Genomic DNA, 17,500 nt, shown 5'->3' with positions numbered 1-17,500 from the left:
CTTTCAACTTTTACGTTAAACACAAGCCGTTCGTATTATATCTTGTATTTTATCTACGCATGTTAAGTCAGTCAATTTCACATCGATAACGTACGTAAAATTTACACGGGTAGTGGAAATCTACCTTAAGTGACTCTGTTCAATTGAGGGCTAACTTTTTTGCCACTGCCCTTTCAAGTCATTCTTAGTCTAAGTTACAGCCATAATTTGTCCTTTGTCTCATTTTGATCTCATAGAGTTTTGCATTTGAGTTCTACTTAATTCACATTCCATTTTATTTCTGAAAAGCCCTCTTTAGGAAGTGTTATTAAAGTTTTTGTATTGTACAATCCAGGGAGTAATAATATTATTGCTCAAGTATTTCATGATTAATTCCTGGGTAATTTATTTTCATGTCAAGAAATTCAGCTACCAATAACATTTAAAAGAATGTGTCCATGACAAAATACAAGAATGTTGTGGCAGTGCAGTTAATGATTTGACAGCCTTAGCTGTTGGATCCGTTAGATTTTTAGACGTGAAGAAAGAAAAGCATTCACATGAAATTATTGCACACTTGCTATCCAATTACTCTTGTGACAAAGTGATGTGCAAATGTGTGAAGGTGTCCAGTCAAGGCCCAAATCAGCGTTGACGATAGTTGATCGTGAAAATGGTGCCTGCATGTGCTTATCATTAATGATGTCCCAGGACTATCTGCCGCATATTCAGACTTCAGCTTGTTAACTTGCTTTCCTTTATTCAGGACAAGGCATTTGCCCTAGTCATGCGAGTACTGACTGCTGTTAAGGCGGCTGAAATTGAGAAAGCTGTCAACACATTGGACAAAAATGATCAAGATGTCTTGATGAAGTATATATACCGAGGATTTGCTGAACCAACCGAAGGATCAAGTGCTTTATTGCTTACGTGGCATGAAAAGGTAAGCAGCAACTTCCTTTAGGTTGTAAGGTCTAGGCCAAACTTCACACTTCACATGAGGGTAACTAAATAGTCTGAACGAATTAAGTTCATAATAAGTCCGACATTTGACTCAATTAAGTTTGACAAATTGTATTTGGATGGACCAACACGTTCTATGTGTTCTACTCAGATTAGAATGTGCAAGGATCGAGGCTATGAGAAATATCGGACTTCTCATGAGTTGAACTTAACTCATAACTTAAAAATTTGTATGATAATACATATTAATTTTTCACTTTTGCATTTTGTTGGACATTAACCCATTCACACCTAAAGCAGCCCTATTCGGCAAGTAAAATCATGTGGCATTAGCCACAGTAAAATCCATAAAAGTCTTGTTCTCAGGTGACAAGGGGGTTAAAAGGGACATGTTTTTGAGTGGTTCTAGATGTTGTTAACCCATTCATATCTAAAGCAGCCTCATTCAGCGAGTAAAATTATCTGGCATTAGCCAGAGTAAAATCTACCAAAGGCTCCCTCTTACATTAGCCAGGGAACGTTTAAGTTAGAGCTTTGACCCCACAATTAATTTGGATCAACGTGAACTACCATTTAGGTTGTCTCATGTGAGGTTCGATGTTAGGTCTGGGCCTAAGCATTCTTGAGTACAGCTGACTCTTTCGCCCAAACGCTTCAAGCAGTGTGGGTGAAGTGAGTCAGCTGTATTTGCAGGTTATCTTCAATCCCTAGCATAGATCTGTTGATTAAACACTCAAGTGTAGATAAACAGTTGCATTTACCTTAACCTAAAAATAATGCTAACCCCAAAGTCAAACCATGCAACATATTCATCCAAAAAAGACATTCTTGGAGGTAAGCTGCACCTACGTTTACAATAAGGCCCAAAATCTAAACAGAAGAAGTGTGGCTTATTCTCAAGACTGTGTTTGTGGTATATCCAAAGCATGTCTTTTCTTTGCTCTTTCAAGAAAAAAGTAGCATCAGCCTTTCAATTTGCTTAACCCCCCCCCCCCCCCCCCCCCCCCAAGTGACACTCATCTATTTTACTCCTCAATGGGGGCCGCCCGGGCATGAAAGGGCTAAACCAAGTCTGCTGTAGCCTAATGTCTTCACTGTACTGGTTCATATACAATAATTTTTGCAACTTGACATTTTTTAATATTCATTTTCTCTATCGCAGGTTCTAGCTGTGAGTGGCCTGGGTTCTATTGTCAGAGTTTTGACTGACAGAAAGAATGTATAAAATAATGAAGAAAGTCAATTTTAATGAAAATATATTAATTTTCTTAGCAGTTGATAATGTTTAAAAAACGTTGGATTTCAAGTTCATGTGAAATGGTTTTTGTGATAATTATCTTGTTTTTGTTTTTTTTTTTTTTTAACAAAAAACCTCTTATAATTATTGCTGATTGTGACCATCCCTTGAACAGACAATTAATTCTTTGCCCCTTAATCACAGAGACATCTGTTTTTGTCAATTCACTAAGGAAAATTAAAATGAATAAAAGCACCATCACAGAAAGACTCTGATTGGTCCTTGAACTACCTTTGTGGTATTTAGGACCAAGGATCCTTTTCTTGAAAGACCCAAAAACCTTTTCGGGGACTGAAAAGCCATTTTTTAATGTCATCTGTTTGTTTTGAAAAACTTGTCATTTAAGTTCTGTTTGAAATAAAGGAGTTGGAGTGTTCTATCGGGTTTTTTTTTTTCATGAAAGGGGTGGCCGTACTGGGGAATATTGGCCCGACGTTGTGGAAGTACGGGAAAATAAGGAAACGGACCCTTTCCGTGGTGATGATCCGTACTGTAAAATCCCGACCGAAAACTAGACAAGAGTGCTCTATTTAGCCTGAGAATTGCTTGTTATATAAAGGTGCGTATTTGTGCGAAATCATGACGCGCATTTCAGCATGCGGTTATTTAATTTTTTTCGAACTACAAAAACTCTCTTTAAATTCAGTTCTAAAAAGGTGACCCGTAGGCAGCTTTTTTCACGGTCATATTAGAAATGAAGATGAAGATAAGATATCGTTGATTTTACATTTGAAGTGCTGCCCCGCTTTCAAATGTTAAGGGTTGTCCATAATATATGTAAACGCTTATTTTGCACGTTAACCAAATGGTCATCCAAGTCTTTTCCTAGGCTCATCGAAATAATTGTTCTTCCATCGTCCGAACCGAAAATTCTCAGCACCCCGTGAGAATTGATTGCCCCGGATTCAGTGATAAAAATATACAACGCTGTTGGAGCGATTTCAATTGAGTGTCGAAAGTAATTAGCGACTTGCTTTGGTTTTGCATTACTTCACTCAGTGATTGGTTCAAAGTTCTCGCGCCATTTTTTCAACCAATCAGAACTGAAACCAAAACAAATCGTGGCTCGCATATTTTCCCGCGCTTTGTGTCGGCTACGTGTAATTACTTCGTGTTTCGATTGGTTTACTGGATTGTCTCCATCCTTTTTGATTGGCCAAAGTAATTACTTTGGTTTTGGTTTGACGACACTCTTGAAAACCGCTCCGACTCCACTCATTGCTTTGTCAGTTTCCCTTGGTTTATAATGAGGGCATTGAAACTAAGCAGCTGAGCTGGATTTGTAGCTGTCGACGAAATGCGCGTTGTTCGTGGAGTAACCAGCAGTTGAAAGAACAAATCAAGAGCCCATTGCTCGAAGCTTCCATTTGTATTGTACGCTTGATTCACCCCTTTCCCGTATCTTTCAATTTTTAGAACTATATTTTGACGTATGTGACGCAAGTGACTGAGAACAGACATGAAGTGGTTCACATACGTCAAGAAATATATGGCTGACCATAGGTCTCTCATGATTGGCTATTGTAGGCCTTGGCGGATTGTGCTAGCATGATTTTTGGCACAATTGGAGCAAAAAAGCATAGTTTTAAACGAGCACTGCCAATATGGCTGTTAATCACGTCAATGAAAACCAACAATTGACTTTGTTCTGACATGCTTAGTTACTAGGCCTCTTTTGGCGAATTCTGCGTGCACGGTTAACCTTTTGGAGGAGTCTGGTACTGTGGTTCACGTGGGGACTGTCTAAGCTAGCACAACTGCCATACGACTCCAACATTCGGTGTCGTTATTGCGCGACTATATGTACAGAATATACGTCATTTTGTGAGCATAATTTCGGAAATCAAGAGCATATTTTGGGAATTCTGGCATAATTTTAGCATAATTTGGCAAAATTTCGAGCACTGCCGAGTAGCATAATATGCTACTTTCAGGAGCACAATCCTGCCAAGGCGGGGACAGCTATTCTTAGAGTTATTTTCATAGAGTTATGTCAGGTTGTTAGGCGAGGAGACCTCAGGAAACCACCAGGCTTATAGAGGCTTATACCAGGCTTATAGAGAGTTAGAGTCGTAGAGTTAGAGTTAAATAAGTTTCCAAAATCCTGAATTCAAGATTTTGGAAGCCCAACATTCATAAAAGCTAAACTTTTGTTTAGGCCTAATTAGGCCTAAGGTTAGCTTTTATGTATGTTTAGGATACTTTTTGTATTTTTGTATTTCTAAATTCAGGATTTAGGCCTTCCAAAATTTTGAATTCAGGATTTTGGAAACTTAACTCTAACTCTACGACATAACTCTATGAAAATAACTCTACTGCTAGTCAACCTCTGCCAAGGCCTAAGCCATTGTGAAAACACCCACTAAAGCCCCCCTGCGAGTTGCTTCTATAAATAGAAAGATACGGGAAATTAAAAGGGTTGACCCAAAGAGTTAATATGGAAGATAGAGGCTTCCGGGAAATGGGCTTCCGAACAAATTCAACCTGCGGACTAAATCATCCAGGGGCGTGACTGCGAAAGACATCCGGACCGAGGTTTCGCTAAGGGTGCTGCGTGTACAAACAGTAGAAAACCCCCGTTTTCGGTGTTTTGTTTTAGAAAGTGACACTAGCGACGCGAGGATGTGGGACGAGGAACAGACCGCGAGACCGTACGTGTCCCATTCGGTTAGAATCAATCATTGATATCGTCTATAGTTGTAAGTCACACAAAAGACACGCAATGAACACAGAAAGAAACTTAAGACGGCACGTGAATGTAATAACATGAGTTTTGAAATTAAAAATAACCAGAAAAACAATGGGTCAAGTGAGCGACAGCAAGCAATAACTTCAAAACTGAGGTGGTCCTTTTTGCCTGTTACCCCTCATATTTCTGATTTATGCAATGTGATTCCCGCTTCTTTACCCCTTGTTCCGTAAGGTGTTTTACCTTCAGTTCATTTTCAGTTCATAAGGCACTTGGAGAAATAAAAGTCACGGTCCTGAAATTCGTTGAGCATTACTTGCTGGAGTTTGAACATGGCTTTGACAAAAGCATCCCCATTGACGACCTCTTCAAAGTACTAAAGAAATGCACAACCAAGCATGATTATGTTAGCCTTTTCCAGTCTCCCAGATGGTAAGGATAGAGGACAAAAAATGCGGGCGAAAAATGAGTGGAGACTTGGCCCGACTATCTGGGAACCTGGAACAGGCTATGATTATGTGGTCTATGAAATGCTGTTCATTAAGGAAATTAAGCCTACCTTGAACAGAAAATCGGTCTCAATACGTGACAAGCTGTTTGAGTGACTTAGCCTTAGAACTGTTAACATATTCAATTTATTTTTTGACTCCACTTGACTTGATAATGATATTTGCTTTATACCTCTCCACTGGGAGATATCGTGAGGGAGTATGGCATGGGGTTTCATTTTTATGCAGATGATTCCCAGCTATATTTGTCCTTTGACTCTTGCAGTGTTGTGGGACAGGCTTCTGCAGTGGCACAAATCGAGGCCTGTGTTCGTGAGATTGATTGCTGGATGAGGGCTAATAAGCTGAACTTAAATAGCTGGCATGTTAAGGCATGGTTCACCTGGTTAAGCCGTTGTTCAACGTTACTGAAATTTGGCATGTTCCTCTATTAAGCATCCTTAAATGCACAGAACGTTCACAACATTCAAATCCAGATCACGTGACCTATAATTGGATGCTAACGAATAAAATTTTCCCTTCTACTTTGTTTTGGTATCAATCTCTAACTTTTTGGGTACTATTTATGAATTAGCCTAACCTTACAATTACTTATCACGTAATTAAGAGAAATAGGTCACGTGACTTCAGAAAAAGCAGTATTTCTCCTCATTTAAGTTACAAATGTAGCAAAACAAAGCAGAACATGATTGATGTAGTTCTGCTTATCAATTTGTTGTCAAAGGTTTATATGAAGCGGAACTTCTTCCCATTTTGGAATGCTCCATTTGTGACGTCACACGGGAAGTGATATCACGTGGTACCGGTAAGCCCTGTCATTTATATAAGTAACTTAATAGAGCCGTATGGTTCCAGTCGTACCGTAGTTTAAGGTCAAAGTAAAAAGTTGTTGCTCCTTGTTCCTCGGTCTAATCTAAAAACCTCTGGCAACTGGGTATTCTCTGTTACAATACAAAACGATGTCAGGTTACGAGAGCTGTTACACTACAGTCGAACCTCGATTATCCGGACTAGTTGGGACTTCACGAAATAGTCCGGATAATCGAGGGTCCGGATAATCGAGAATATGAATATTAATGAGGAACAAAAACTGATTACATTAAGAAAGCGACATGTAATCGTTTGGAAAACAATATGGTCTACATCTTCACTGTCTGTTGTGAATACTTGTACACGTGTCGGCAAACGCCACGATCTTTTCCTTGCTCTTGCGGATATCAGATATCTGCCGTTTACTAACGCCATATTCAGCTGACAAATTGGTTCGTTTTTCTTCTTTCTCTAATCGCAAAATTATGGCCTGTTTTTCTTTTATCGAAAGAACGGATCGCTTACGCTTCAAGCTAAGGACATGATGATCGTGAATAAACATTCGTGACGTAGTGTAGCTTGTTTGCCGAATGAGCCAACAAGCAACAAAGCAACTCTAAGCCAATCAGAACTCATTCGAAAGTTCTACATTAGTTACGACGTGTGCAAGCACTGCTTTATTTTGCTTTTTGCCGTGAAAGAGAAACAAACTCGCGTTTACTTTACTTTCCAACGCTGTAGTTTTAAAAAGAATATGGCTAGGGATCTTGATGATGACTGATAAATATTCATGACAAAATTGGGACCAGAGAAAAAGTCCGGATAAAACTGAAAGCATGATTTTCACTAGCTTCAACTCTACCTTTCACCTCCCCTCTTCTTCAGTTTATCAGTATAATGCAGACTGATCGAACAGGTTGTAACGAGGCCTGTGCTTAGCTCTAGGCAATCACCATATCTTTCCATGGGTACCACTTTAGCATCAAACTAAGAATAGTAGATTTCTCTAAAAAGATTATCTTGTTTACCAGATAAAGGTGTCTTTCAGAAACAAGCAAAAATCTCATCATTTACAACCCAGTATAATCTGGGTAGTATTTACACTATCATGCAATGCAAAATGTGAAAGAGTTTCAATGATCCAACTAGGGGAAACCATACATGGAAGTCTTGGGCAATGGTTTTATTTCTCCTATAATAAAGTAGGAGTGCGGCACTAATTGAGACAACAAATAACTTTTTAATTAGTACTGTACTTCACCAAGATGAATTACTACAACCTTTCGTACAGTAGATTTTGCCTTGTTTATTTATTTCTTGCACTAAGAATAAACCTTCCCCTTTCTGAAATGAGAAAGGCCTCAACTGGTGTATCTCTTGTCCATTATTATAATTCATCAAGGGACAGCAGTTTTGTGCACAACAAACCAGACATGAATAAAAACAAATGCCAGTAACAGTTCACACAGCTTTTTAAAACCAAATCAGCAAATTAAGCAAGCAGTCTTGAGAATTCCTGTTTCAATACCAGTATTTCTTAAATTTGGTAAAACAATGCACACATATTCCTGACCAGTGATCTACACTGGCTTAACCGAAGTGTGTCATACGTATGCTTTGTAAAATCTCGGTAAAAAAAAAAGACACTGTCTATTTAATTGCAGGTCAAAATTAACGAATTAGCGACTTGTTTCAGCTTGTTGCCTCTTTCAAGTAAGCAATCAGGTCTGCAGAAAAGGAAAAAACATACAATAAATAAATTATTGTCAGGAACCAAAACAATTTTAAAGTAAAAGAAAATCATCAGGAAGGTCAAAGGACAGAACACCCACTTCCAAACAGTTAAGATTGTTTAAAAATCAACATTATGCAAGATGGAGCCTGCTGTTTATCATCCTTATAAAATAAAACCTAGAGGTCAGGGTGTAACTTTTGTCATGACCTTCTCTTCCCCTCTGCAAATGTCCAATGCTAGGAAACTACTACAGCATAGCAACCCTTTTTCTGTATTAACATAAGAGTTTAAGGGCCCACTGACGTATTTTTTGGGGTGCAATGCTAAGGATGTAATGGTTAAGTAATTTGAGAGAATTTAGCATTATTTTGGTCATTTTCCAACTTTTGTAAGCCAGTGACCCTAAATATGACGTCATCATGCCACGTTTATGGTCACGTGACCAATAAAAGAAAACTCTAAATTTGTCTCCATGCTACACAATTTGAGTATTTAATCGGTGGTTTGATAATTTGTATTCGTTTTTGCATCCAGCCAAGCATGGTTTTCTTTTCCTTTTGAAAAATGTTCTTTTTAAAGACATAAAAGATACTGAAATACTCATAACTTTTTCAAAAAAGATCATTTGAAAAAATCAATGCTTAGCTATATTCTGTATTTGGGGGTGATACGTAACACGTAAAAGAAAATTAATTCAATTTAAAGACCACTGGAAATTTAACTTTTTCTCAAACCGGAAGTCAGTTTGTTTACCCATGCGCAGTTGATCTGAGAATGAGTGCGAGGAAGGGCGAGGAAAAACCTTTTATAACAGTTCGTGTGGTGACTTTTGCTTGTGAGTGGGTCAGCTCATGATATGATGACGTCAGTCACTGGAAGTAACATTTCACTTCCTTAGCAACACACCAAAAATCCCTCTGTGGACCCTTAAGTTCTGCCTGCATTCAGCCTTACCTGCTCGTTCCGCTTTCTTTTTAAGACCAGCAAACACCATCTTTGTGCCTATAGATAAAAAATGACAAATTCAATAAAAAAGCTCACAACAATAAAGTCACTTTTAAAAGCCTGTAAAAAAAGGTCTCCTGTGAGGTAGTTTCAAAGGGTTCCTTTTCTTCCATGTAATTGTTAGCATAAGGAATATCAAGCTCACAGCTTTACACCCTATACTTAAATTCCACAACTATTAAGGCCTGGAAAATTGAATTTCCCAAATTGCACATCTTCTGAGGTTTTCCAAGACCTATTTAAAGATTACCGGTATACTGTATCAAGCAAGAAAGAAAACAAGGAAGCTGTAAGTCTTGCCTTGACTCTTGCTCAAAAAAGACTGGAAAAGGATAGCTAAGAAACAACAACCACCACAGTCTTTTAAATACACACCAGGAATATATTTCTTTGGATTCTCCAGGTAAATCCACAATGTGTCTGGTCCCCATGTTATCCCTTTGTTCTTGTTTGCTTCCGTGTACGAGAAACCTGGTGCCTGTCCAGTCTTACGTCCAAATAAGCCATGTAGGTTTGGTCCTGTCTTATGTTTCCCACCCTGAAAATAAACGTTTACAAAACAGAATCAGTAATTGACCAACTGGATAAATAAAGAGAAAGTTTGGGTTTGGGGAGTCCACTGCATTAGCTAATAATGACACCCCAGGCTGCATATTGTAATTTACAGGTAACAATGATTGATAACAAAAAATAATTGCTCATGCCTGGTCATAATTCCACACAAAAATACCCAGAAACGTTTTATTTTCTGGGTAGAAGTACTTCATAAGATGTACATTTGAAATAACATTACAAAGACAATATTTTCCCCATATTATCAGGATTCCAAAAGTAACTTGGCTCAGCCGGGGTTGGCATATGTGACCTTCTGCAATAAAAAAGTTGTCCCATGTTCAACCAGCTGAGCCACTAAGTTGAGATTATGCAACCTTTGATTGTGGAGCTATATTAAGCAAATTTAAGTCAAATGCTGTGAATGCCTAAAAGAAAAACAATCATTATCCTTTCAAGAATGTTCCTTGACAAATCACATCATTACAAGTTACAAGTACACATTGAAGCAAACCTTGCAGCCATGAAGTTAATTCCCTGGGGGCAGTTCCTCAAAGCCAGGTAAGCACTAAACGTTGGTTAAGAGGTATCAAAAATGTATAGGTTTCCATGGCATTCAACACTGGTTAGCGCTTACCATGTTTTGTGCAACCTGAGTCTGGCCACAAGACCATGAGCTAAGGATCCAGCTCAGAATCTTTTCCACCAGTTCACAATTTTCCTGCTTATGCACAAGATTTATACCTCGGCTTTTTTTCATGAGTTCCAGATTACCATAATTCTTTTTTCACAGTTTTTAAAGCAGGCCAGTTTACAAATGGGGAACTTAAGCTTTGGAGGAAAGTGTAATGACCTCACACCGAGAATTCGAGAACAGGTAGAGAAAATTTAATTGAGACAGCATTTGCATGACCAGAAGCGAGTAAAATGTACTTGTGATTGTATGAGAAATATCTGACTCCAAAATCAGTTAACCAAAGTTAGCTGGTTAATTTCTGTCCAACAGATTCTACAAAGCCTGAAAGGACATTTTCTTCAAAATCTGGGGTTCTGATCCAGCAATTAACATTCAAGCTGCTCAGGTGTTTAAACCTTTTATCACAGGAAAATTACACCACATGACTCACCTTTTCAACACTGTGGCACTGAGCACACTTTGTTTTAAATATCTTAGCCCCCTTACTGGCATCTCCTTCCGGTATATCACCCATTTTTTTTTCTGCAAGGAAAGTGATTTCATATGATTAAGGGAAACGGTTTTTTAGTGGACCTAACCCTACGGGCTGGGCAAAATTACTGAACGCTGATTGGTTGAGATGGAGGGCATTTTTTCTTTATCACAAGGGCACTTAGTAATCAAGAGAGCATGATTACTTGATCCTGATTGGTTAACATCTGTTTATACAGAGCAAGCATCTTTCTTCCAGATTCTGACTCTGATTAAACTGATTTTTGTCAACATATAAAATACATTTCCAGTGCTATTTCTGTTGACAGCAACAATTTATATAATTGAAATTTAACCCAAAGAGAGCTTGTTTGCTGTAAGTGTTCATTGAACCAGCTTTGTCACTTCAGTTTACTGTCATTTACCGCGGCATTGGGATGCCGGCTTCCATCAGTAATTTTGTCCTTCATGTGATCATAAACATGTAATTGTAACATGACCTTATGCAATTAAGGATTAATTTCACTTGTATTTTCAAAGTTCTCCAAATTGTCCTCGTCACTTTGCGACTCAGGCAATTTTGTGAGAACTTTGAAAATGCACGTGAAATTAATCCGTAATTGCCCTCGGGCCCATGCGATTACATATATGAAGCAGCCAACCATTGACGAGTAAAATCATCTGGTGTTAGAGTAAAAATATTTACAATCGTCCTTAGGAGAGAAAGGGTGAAGGAATGAAACCCCTTTTTAAATGTTGCCTGTGTAGCAATTTAATTTCAACAGAATACAGAATCATCTATTAGTGTTCTCTATAAATAGGACACTTTCCATTTGACAGAACTGACCGGACAGACCAGGCATTTGGCAGGACTAACTCTACAACGCCTTCAAATTAACAAACCTTTAGGAAGATATACAGTGTATTCTTCACCAGAAGAATGCAAGGGATTATCATGTAAGTGTTCCTTCAAACTGTTGCATTTTCTTTGCAAACTGACGGGTCTGGATGGCCAGTTCTGACAAAAGGAAAGCGCCCTTTGTAATTCATCTGAACCCAAGTAGGGTAAATGGACTAACAAAAGGGAAGAAAGACTCTGGAAGGAATTGATTCCCTGATCACTGGATTGGACCACAGTTGCTACAGTATATTGAAAAGATTATTATGGCTTACAAAGAGGAGGAATATTGGGCACCATTGGCTACCATATTCCTTCACCACAACTAATTTGTCCATAGTCAAATATAACGATTTACAATGGAACTTGCTACAACAGGAACCAATTGTTGAAATTAAATTACATTTACTTTTACGCCCATTTACAAGGTGGTCGTAAAACGTGTGTCTTCTCCTTAGTTCTTTCTCCTCAATATAAACAAGTAAACTTTGATCAAGAAAATTTCATCATACATCAAACTGTGGCCAACATGCGAATATCTGTTGGAACAGGATCAGTGATTATGATAATGTGGAAGAATATAGAGAAAAACCGAATCCATCTTCAGGAAGAGTCTACACGATTCGTCGTAGAATTGCGCAATCTATACAACTCATGTGAACTTCCGCACATTTCCTGAAAGTTTACCCTTGTTGGCAAATGTCGAAACAATATCATCGCATTTCGAGTCGCCAATGATAAACTTCACCCGAAAAACGTTTCTAGACTCCAAGAAATTTTAATGCACTTCGAGGGTGTATAGATTTGAATGTATGAAGCGAGGAAACAGTCACAGAAAGAAGTAATTTCATTCGCAACACTGAAAACAACCAAAAGCCGGTAAAAGCCACGCGATTGTTCACGTGCATGGGCCGGAAAATCAACATCGTTGTTTCAGAGACTTTAGAAATATCTCAGAAAATCCACTGCAGAAAATATAGGTTATCCCCTAACGAGTTTACAGAGAGATACGCCTGATTTTAACTTACCTTTGAAGATCAAATGTAACCGGTCAACACTACACAAATTTTCACTAGCGACAACGTGAAACTGGCAAGAATGCTTGCGTCACCACCACTTATGTAAGAAAGTAATTAGCGCGCATGATCTCGTGTCCCAAAATAATCGCAGGCTCAAAATTAACAAGGGATCCTGGGATATTACTGTTAACGCCTGGGAGATTTTTGCTCTATCTTTTGTAAACATGTCCGGACGGCTGGAGCTTTTACAGACGTTGAAAGGTATAAGGGGATATGGTGACTTAGCACTGTCAAATTTTTAACTTTCTGTCTCTGTTCCTTTAAGATTAATCTCTAAGGCTTTTGTGTAACAACGGTGTCGACCGGTAGACGTATTAAACAGCAGAAAAACTTGTTGATTTAAGAACATCGACACCAAAATAATCAAGCTGTACGTACGTATAAGTACAGTGTATTTAAGTTTAGTAAAGTATTTTTTTGGAAATTTTGGAATAAAAATTCAGGGAAGATTACAAATAAGTGAGTAAATATAACTACTCTTACTAAGAGATTCATGTTTAATAAACTTTCAGTCGCTACAATAGACCTTTTCACGGTTTCTGACGCGGTCTTGGTTGGGGGGTAAACGCGGCCTTCAGTGAATGCATGGGATTTTGGCCGAATTTTAACCTCTATAACTCCGCTTCAAAATGGCAGATTTCAAAAGTCTTGAAGTCTTTTTAGTCATGTTGTTAATATCATTCACTCAACGGAAAATCTGATCATTGCACAAGCCACAAATTTCGCGGGAATTTGCATAATTTTGACCACAAGGGTTTATATGAAATTTATAAATTTCATTTACCGTCGTTATAGCTTGATTCTTATTGTCATACTTCACGAAAATAATCTCATTAGACGTGTTTTTTGAGAGGTATTCTCGCTATCCACAATAGTCAGACCTTAAAGGATTTATAATGGTTCCCAAGTCGGCAAAATTCACATACATTCACTGTAATTTAAGGCGTGTTTGTTCCCTAATCAATATGGCATCAGAAACCGTGAAAATGTGTATTATGTGCATAATGTCTTATTGCTTTATGCAACAAATTATATGATATAGTGATGCCTTTGTAACCAGAGCAAGTTACTTCTTGGATTTTCATTTCTTGACGGCATCGTCACTTACAGAACGTGACTTTAACAATTTTTTTACTTTAGACATTGTACTGTCTTACGTTTTTGATATTATGTGATTATTTTACATAGTCGTGTTAGCAGCTTTTTAAATCAACCATCCAATATACTGTTTTATTTTGAACTTTATATATATATATACTTTTCTTTAATTTACTCCACAGGCTTATAGCTCATATTATATCGTCTTAATTTGAATAAAAGTTTGCCTGTTGCCCCTTCCCCATGGGTATAATAAAACCATTATCATGAATGGTTCTTTTGTTCATTAATTAATTAATTCATCCATTCATTCATTCATTCTTTCTTTCTTTCTTTCATGGTGACAATGTCAATGTTTTTGTTGTTAGGTCATGAGGACAGAATATGGTCTTTGTCATGGAACCCCTCTGGAACATTGCTTGCAAGTTGTAGTGGAGATAAAACTATACCATTCTATTGGTCATTGCAATTCTGTCACAGCCATCCAATTAATTATGTACAACTTACATTATTTCTTTCAATCCTTTTGAAAGAAAGAATACAAAATAAATTTCTGCAGCAATTTTAAATAATGTAGGCCAGTAGTCAGTCAGGCACTTCTTCCTTTGAGCGAACAAATAAGGCTGCTGAGAAGACATCTGGGATACTATACATTCCTCTTTTGAGAGACAGATGTAGTGCTTTAGAAGATACCATTAATTCAGAGAGTCCAGTTTAGTGGAGCTGTTTTCAATTATTGTGTCATCAATATCAACTTGGGGATAGCTTAGGGTTAGGAAGGAGAACTTGGAGATTGCTTTGGTCTTGCATTTCTACCTCTAGGAATTAGCTTAGAAATTCATGCTATTTTTATGGGAGATGACATCAAAACTGAGCTTTTTAAATTATTCAATCTCACCTTCCAATGTAAAGGCTTTGACTGTCTGCAATTATGAGATATTTTGAGTTGAGTGATTGATCACCACCTACAAATATACAAATATACCATTAGATTTTCCATTATAAGTCTTTCTGTTATAGGGTTGGATGAGTACTACCTTATTTTGTTCTTTTCTGTCTTGAGTGGACTCGTGATTTGAATGACAAGTTATTTCAATATTTGTTTCTCTTGCGTATTTTTTTCTTTTGTGATGTTTACATTCGTCTTTGGGGCAAGGAAGGTGATCAATGGGTTTGTAAGACAAGTCTAGAGGATGGACATCAACGGACCATCAGATCAGGTGGGTAAAGACGTGGCCAACTTATGGACATCATCATCACTTTTAACAAAGTTATTTTTTACAGGTGCTCACACTCTTATTCAGATATCAGCAACAACAAGGATTTGTAGGTTTTAATTTGATCTGATGGATAAGCCCAGGCAGGTCTCTCCCTATCAGTTATTGCATCCTTAATATTATTCATCTCATTTGATGATGGATACAAAAAATTAAGTTTGATGGCAAACTTATTACCTGGGTAATGTTAGCATTGATAATAATCTGTATGGACTCTCTCAGGGGTTGATTCAGTCATAGGTATTGTTATAATAAAATATTACTGAATGTCATGATAACATTATTGCTCTGTAATTTAGTGGATTGGTCTCCAAGTGGCATGTATCTGGCATCAGCAAGCTTTGATGCAACTGTGTGTATATGGGATAAAAACAGTGGAGGTAAGAAAAAAATGTGAACCACATTTTGGATGTCTAAAATGCTTCTTATTAAAATGGATAAATGGGTTTAGTTTCGAAATAAAAACTGTGATGCTGCATCGGTGGGGAAGTTAAACATAGAAATAAGTTTATCAACAGGGTTGATATGATAATTTGACCATCAAAAAGAAATTTGGAAGCTGACGTTTCAAACCTCAGCCCTCCAATTTACTCTGATGAAGGGCTGCCCCTCAAAACATCAGCTTTAATTTTTTTTTATAGTGGTCAGTTTACCATATCAACCCGACTCACTTGACAAGCCCATTTCTGTGTAAAATATCTCCTATCTTTGCAATCTCGTTCCCAAAGTCATTGCTCCCTTGGCAAGTGGTCAGGAATGAGAGACTCTGGTCAAATCCAAAAAAGGCCATGTTTGATTAGCTGTTGAAAAATTGTTTCATTTCCTGCCATTTTACGAGATGTTAGTTTTCACCCGAAGAACTGAAATTTGTTTGCGGAGTTTTATGCACCTGAAACTGTTGAACCCTGCAAATCTTGTAGTTGGAAAAATTGTTTGTAATGGTGGAGTTTCATTCATTAGTTTGAATTTCCATGCATAGTCAGAAGACTCTTCATGCATGCGCAGTTTTTCAACAGGAACCAGAGTTTTCTGGTTCTGGTTTTGGATTATTCCAGAGCCTCCCACGAGGATCTTTGTTATCTTTCAAGATCTATGTAACAATAATAATTAGTGCTGTAAATGATGCAATTTCACTAAATCATAATAATTGTTGTAGTATAAATACACAGGTGATTATTTCAAAAAAGAGAAAAAAAAAACATTTCAACGCAAAATCATCTTCACTTACAGTGGCAAAACGACTACTAGCAGCCATTTTTTCCGTTGAGGTGATTATCGGCTGATAATCCGAGATAGTGAGCCAATGAGAGCGCACGATTTTGTATAATCACCTGCGTATTTATACTAATATGTAATATTGTAGCTGCAATGCCCTGATTGGGATTCCTGTGCATTGGTACCAATTTTGTACCCAGGTATTTAGCATGCATGCAGTAATAGGAAAGAATGAGAACATAAAAATTGAGTTCTTATCGTATGACCTTGAAAAAATGTTCCCAGTTTGTTTCACGTACCAATGTGGCAAGATTAAAACAAAGCTTCTCCTTATTCCCACCAAGGAAACTCCTAATATGGACAGTAAACAGTTTGATTGCATAATCACATTACTGCATTTCAAATGACGTCAAAGCGAAACTTTTCAGAAAGTTCCATTGAGAGATGGCGTTCTTTGCATTCACGTTCACTAAGCTACTGAAAATTTGTTTTTTTTTCATTTTTGTTTGCGTTCTGTTTTTATGCTTATTTTCATATGAAAGTCGCTCTAAAAGTGTTTCTTCTCAAAGTAAGAGTTCTACACTCATGGAGGTGTTTCAATTACATTTGAAGTTGGTTGGTTGTTGTTGGTTTGAGTAGAGTTATTGTAACAGACTGTCTTCACTGTCAAAGTGAATTTTAATCCTAGGTTTGAAAGAATCTGTCTTTAATTACAATTTAATAGTGAAAAAAAGTACATGTAGCCAACTTCTCTGACTGAAATACTGGCAATTTTGATTGGCTTTTGGTATTTATTTAAAGCACTGCTTATGGTCATACTCATAACAATAGATTGTAGTAAAGCCTCCATATAATTGTGGAAGGCTGTCAGAAAATGATGTACGTGTTCTGACATAAATAATATTTATATAATATTTAATATACAATTATTAAAATTTTTGTAGAGTTTGAAAGCAATGCTACTCTTGAAGGACATGAAAATGAAGTAAAGTCAGTGGTTTGGTCACCTTCTGGATCGCTTATTGCTACTTGTGGAAGAGATAAGAGTGTTTGGATATGGGAAGGTATGAAAATGTGTTTTTTGTGAAATGTTCACTCATATGCAAAAAAGCACATAATTAGACGCACACCCATTTTTGACATCCAATATGATTCTTAGTGTCCCATTAAGTAACAATAAGGTTAGGGTAAATGAAACAGTTTATCCTTACTTGAGGAGCATCATT

General features: G+C 37.4%; 4 protein-coding genes across 5 annotated transcripts in view; 3 read left to right on the top strand and 1 right to left on the bottom strand.

The window, feature by feature from the left end:
• The window catches only part of LOC138024103 (actin-related protein 2/3 complex subunit 5-C-like), a 4,060-nt gene extending 1,442 nt beyond the window's left edge, over positions 1 to 2,618 (top strand). The window contains exons 3-4 of the mRNA XM_068871211.1: positions 746 to 922; positions 2,105 to 2,618. Of these exons, the coding sequence (XP_068727312.1) occupies positions 746 to 922; positions 2,105 to 2,167 (240 nt within the window). The 3' untranslated portion in view covers positions 2,168 to 2,618. The remainder of the gene's footprint in view (positions 1 to 745; positions 923 to 2,104) is intronic.
• LOC138024113 (dual specificity mitogen-activated protein kinase kinase 7-like) overlaps positions 1 to 17,500 on the top strand; it is a 336,186-nt gene that overhangs the window by 45,710 nt on the left and 272,976 nt on the right. The gene's annotated exons all lie outside the window — the stretch shown is intronic.
• On the bottom strand, positions 7,468 to 12,696 carry LOC138024095 (cytochrome c). The gene is made up of 5 exons (XM_068871199.1): positions 12,634 to 12,696; positions 10,667 to 10,758; positions 9,363 to 9,525; positions 8,937 to 8,984; positions 7,468 to 7,974 (listed from the first exon to the last, which is right to left on the bottom strand). The coding sequence occupies exons 2-5, from the start codon at positions 10,748 to 10,750 to the stop codon at positions 7,940 to 7,942; spliced, it is 330 nt and encodes a 109-aa protein (XP_068727300.1). The 5' UTR covers positions 10,751 to 10,758; positions 12,634 to 12,696; the 3' UTR covers positions 7,468 to 7,939.
• The window catches only part of LOC138024078 (probable cytosolic iron-sulfur protein assembly protein CIAO1 homolog), a 22,214-nt gene continuing 17,524 nt past the window's right edge, over positions 12,811 to 17,500 (top strand). For both annotated transcript variants that reach the window (XR_011126892.1, XM_068871170.1), the window contains exons 1-5: positions 12,811 to 12,885; positions 14,151 to 14,227; positions 14,921 to 15,002; positions 15,359 to 15,439; positions 17,219 to 17,338. Coding sequence is in view for 1 of the 2 variants with exons in the window: in XM_068871170.1 (XP_068727271.1) it covers positions 12,849 to 12,885; positions 14,151 to 14,227; positions 14,921 to 15,002; positions 15,359 to 15,439; positions 17,219 to 17,338 (397 nt within the window). In the remaining variant the exon portion in view is untranslated. The remainder of the gene's footprint in view (positions 12,886 to 14,150; positions 14,228 to 14,920; positions 15,003 to 15,358; positions 15,440 to 17,218; positions 17,339 to 17,500) is intronic.

The sequence above is a fragment of the Montipora capricornis genome, chromosome 2 (assembly GCF_036669925.1).
Source record: "Montipora capricornis isolate CH-2021 chromosome 2, ASM3666992v2, whole genome shotgun sequence".
NCBI lineage: Eukaryota > Metazoa > Cnidaria > Anthozoa > Scleractinia > Acroporidae > Montipora > Montipora capricornis.
Note: the sequence above shows the minus strand (reverse complement) of the source record. Positions and strands in the feature narration are given on the sequence as shown.